The sequence below is a fragment of the Solanum tuberosum genome, unplaced genomic scaffold (assembly GCF_000226075.1).
Source record: "Solanum tuberosum cultivar DM 1-3 516 R44 unplaced genomic scaffold, SolTub_3.0 scf00216, whole genome shotgun sequence".
Lineage (NCBI taxonomy): Eukaryota > Viridiplantae > Streptophyta > Magnoliopsida > Solanales > Solanaceae > Solanum > Solanum tuberosum.
Window position 1 is genome coordinate 78,942 of NW_006239143.1, and position 2,509 is coordinate 81,450.

At 39.2% G+C, this 2,509-nt stretch overlaps 1 protein-coding gene across 1 annotated transcript; it reads right to left on the reverse strand.

Annotated features, from left to right (window-relative positions):
• Positions 1 to 1,385: 1,385 nt before the first annotated feature.
• LOC107062318 (uncharacterized mitochondrial protein AtMg00810-like) lies at positions 1,386 to 2,009 on the reverse strand. The gene has a single exon (XM_015312849.1). It carries the CDS (start codon positions 2,007 to 2,009, stop codon positions 1,386 to 1,388), a length of 624 nt encoding a protein of 207 aa, XP_015168335.1.
• Between the last annotated feature and the right edge of the window lie 500 nt (positions 2,010 to 2,509).

The window sequence follows — 2,509 nt, forward strand, 5'->3', positions numbered from 1 at the left end:
CCTTTGAATCACTAAATTTAGACTTAAAATGAGAGAGTTAAGCCTTTTTAAAGTTTTAGAACAAGTGTTGAATTTTCTGCAATACACCAGATTTTCAGCATATTTCGAAAACTTAAAAACTCCGACGGGACTCTCTGAACTCGTTCGGAACCCGTGCACACAAACGAAATATGCAATCATACCAAAATTGATATTCCGGACTCAATGGCACAGTCAAAATTTTCATACGAGGTCATCTCGATAAAAAGTGGGTCCCACTCCTAAAGGCCATTTTTAGCCAAAATCCACCGAGGGGCTCGGAATGAGTCCGGAGGCCTCGGGAGTCGAATGGAAGGTCGTTCTAGACCAAACACGATATTCTGGGGCTAACCGCGCTGACAAAATTTTCATTAGAGCGTGTTTTCCAAGAATGTTGACCAAAGTCAACCTTAGGCCAAATTTCAAGGCTAAAACGCCTAATGGTCCAAACTCGCACTGCAGGCCTCGATACTCATGACAACCATGCTACCAGCCTAATTTGGCCATTTCGGAGCTGATGGAATTGTCAAAATTCCATTCTGAGGTCGTTTACCTGACATTTTGACTAAAGTCAACTATTCAAGCTTCAAGGTCTCTAAAACACGGAAAACTACACAAAATCCAAACGAACGACCAGGCGACCAAACAGTTAGTGCCAGTAAGTCATAAATGACTTGGGGTCGCTATAGGAACGCTCTAAACGACGAAAAGGAGGCATTAAGGCAAAAATGACCTGGAGGGTCATTACATCTGAAGGAAGAGTAATCCTTCTGTTACAAGGAATAAGCTACAATAATCGAATTCTAGTTGATGATGGACTCTAATAACCCACTGCAAGATCATGTTCAGAAGCGAACCATGAGCTTGGATCAAAGATTGAGGAACCGACTTGTGCCAACAGCTTTGGGAAAGATATATGTAATCTGATTTTGAGATAAAACATAGCGAACCACTAAAGATTGATCTTCACCCATCTCTCGGATAAATTGATAATTAAGACGAATATGCTTTGATCGTTGATGGATGACAGGATTTCGAGATAAAAATTGTGCACTAAGATTATCACAAAGGACTATGGGAGGTGCAGTGAGAGGAGCACATAGTTCACTAATAAGTTGTTGTACCCAGATTAATTCAATAGTTGCAAAGGCTAATGCACGATACTCAACTTCAGTACTTGAGCGGGATACAACCTTTTGTTTTCGTGAAGACCGACTGATTAAGTTACCTCCATAAAATAGTGCAAAGCCATGTTGGGAGCGACTATCATCAAGATCAGAGATTCAACCAGCATCCGAAAAGGACACAAGACTAGAATCAGACATAGGTCATAGTAAGAGGCCATTATGAATGGATCCTTTTAGATATCAAAGTATACGTTTGACAGCTGACCAATGAGTAATAATGGGCGATTGCATAAATTGGCATACTCGATTGACTGCGTAGGATATTTCTGGCCTAGTGATGGTAACATATTGAAGAGCACCAACGACACTACGATATAAATGAGCATCAGGCAGAGGATCACCAGAAAGAATAAGTTGAAATCTAGGTTCAGTCGGACTAGAAATAGGCTTAGCATCAGCCTTGTTTGTTCGACGAAGTAAGTCACGAATATACCTGCATTGAGATAAAATGATCCTATTTGATGTTAGAGAGACTTCAATACCAAGAAAATAATTGAAGTAACCAAGATCTTTGAGAGAGAATTGTTGATCAAGAGTGTGAATAAATGTAGTGATGAAATCACTATCACTACCAGTTATAATAAGGTCATCCATATAGACAAGAACATATGTCGTATGCTTAGAAGCTTGCTGCACAAAAAGAGAAGAGTCAGATAAACAAGAGCGGAAGCCAATGTTGTGGAGAAAAACCTTTAACCTATTGAACCAAGCACGTGGTGCTTGTTTAAGGCCATATAAGACCTTGTTCAATTTGCATACGAAATGGGGCCGATGAGGATCAACGAATCCTTTTGGTTTCTCCATAAACACTTGCTTAGAGAGATCACCATTTTAGAACGCATTGTTGATGTGAACGTACTAGATGTTGAGAAGCTTGATCGAGTAAAGAGAAAGATGTGTTGCTAGAATGTGACGAGGGATAAGAGTATTTTGTGATCAACAACATGGAGGAATAAGGAAAAGTATTTTCATCAAATACAACGTGGCGAGTAATATAGATTCGAAAGGATGCAACATGATAACAAAGGCAACCTTTGTGATGAGAACTATACCCGATAAAGACACAAAGAAAAGATCGAAAATCAACTTTATGATGATTGTAGGGTCGAAGAAAGGGATAACAAAGGCAACCAAAAATTTTAAGAAAACCATAATGAGGAGAAATTTTGTACAGTAATTGATATGGAGATTTATAAAACAAAGAAGAAGTTATGGTAATATTGGATAAGTACGTAGCAGTGTAAAAGGCATGCTCCTAAAATTGAAAAGGAGGACAAGCGTGAGAAAGAAGAGCGAGTCCTGTT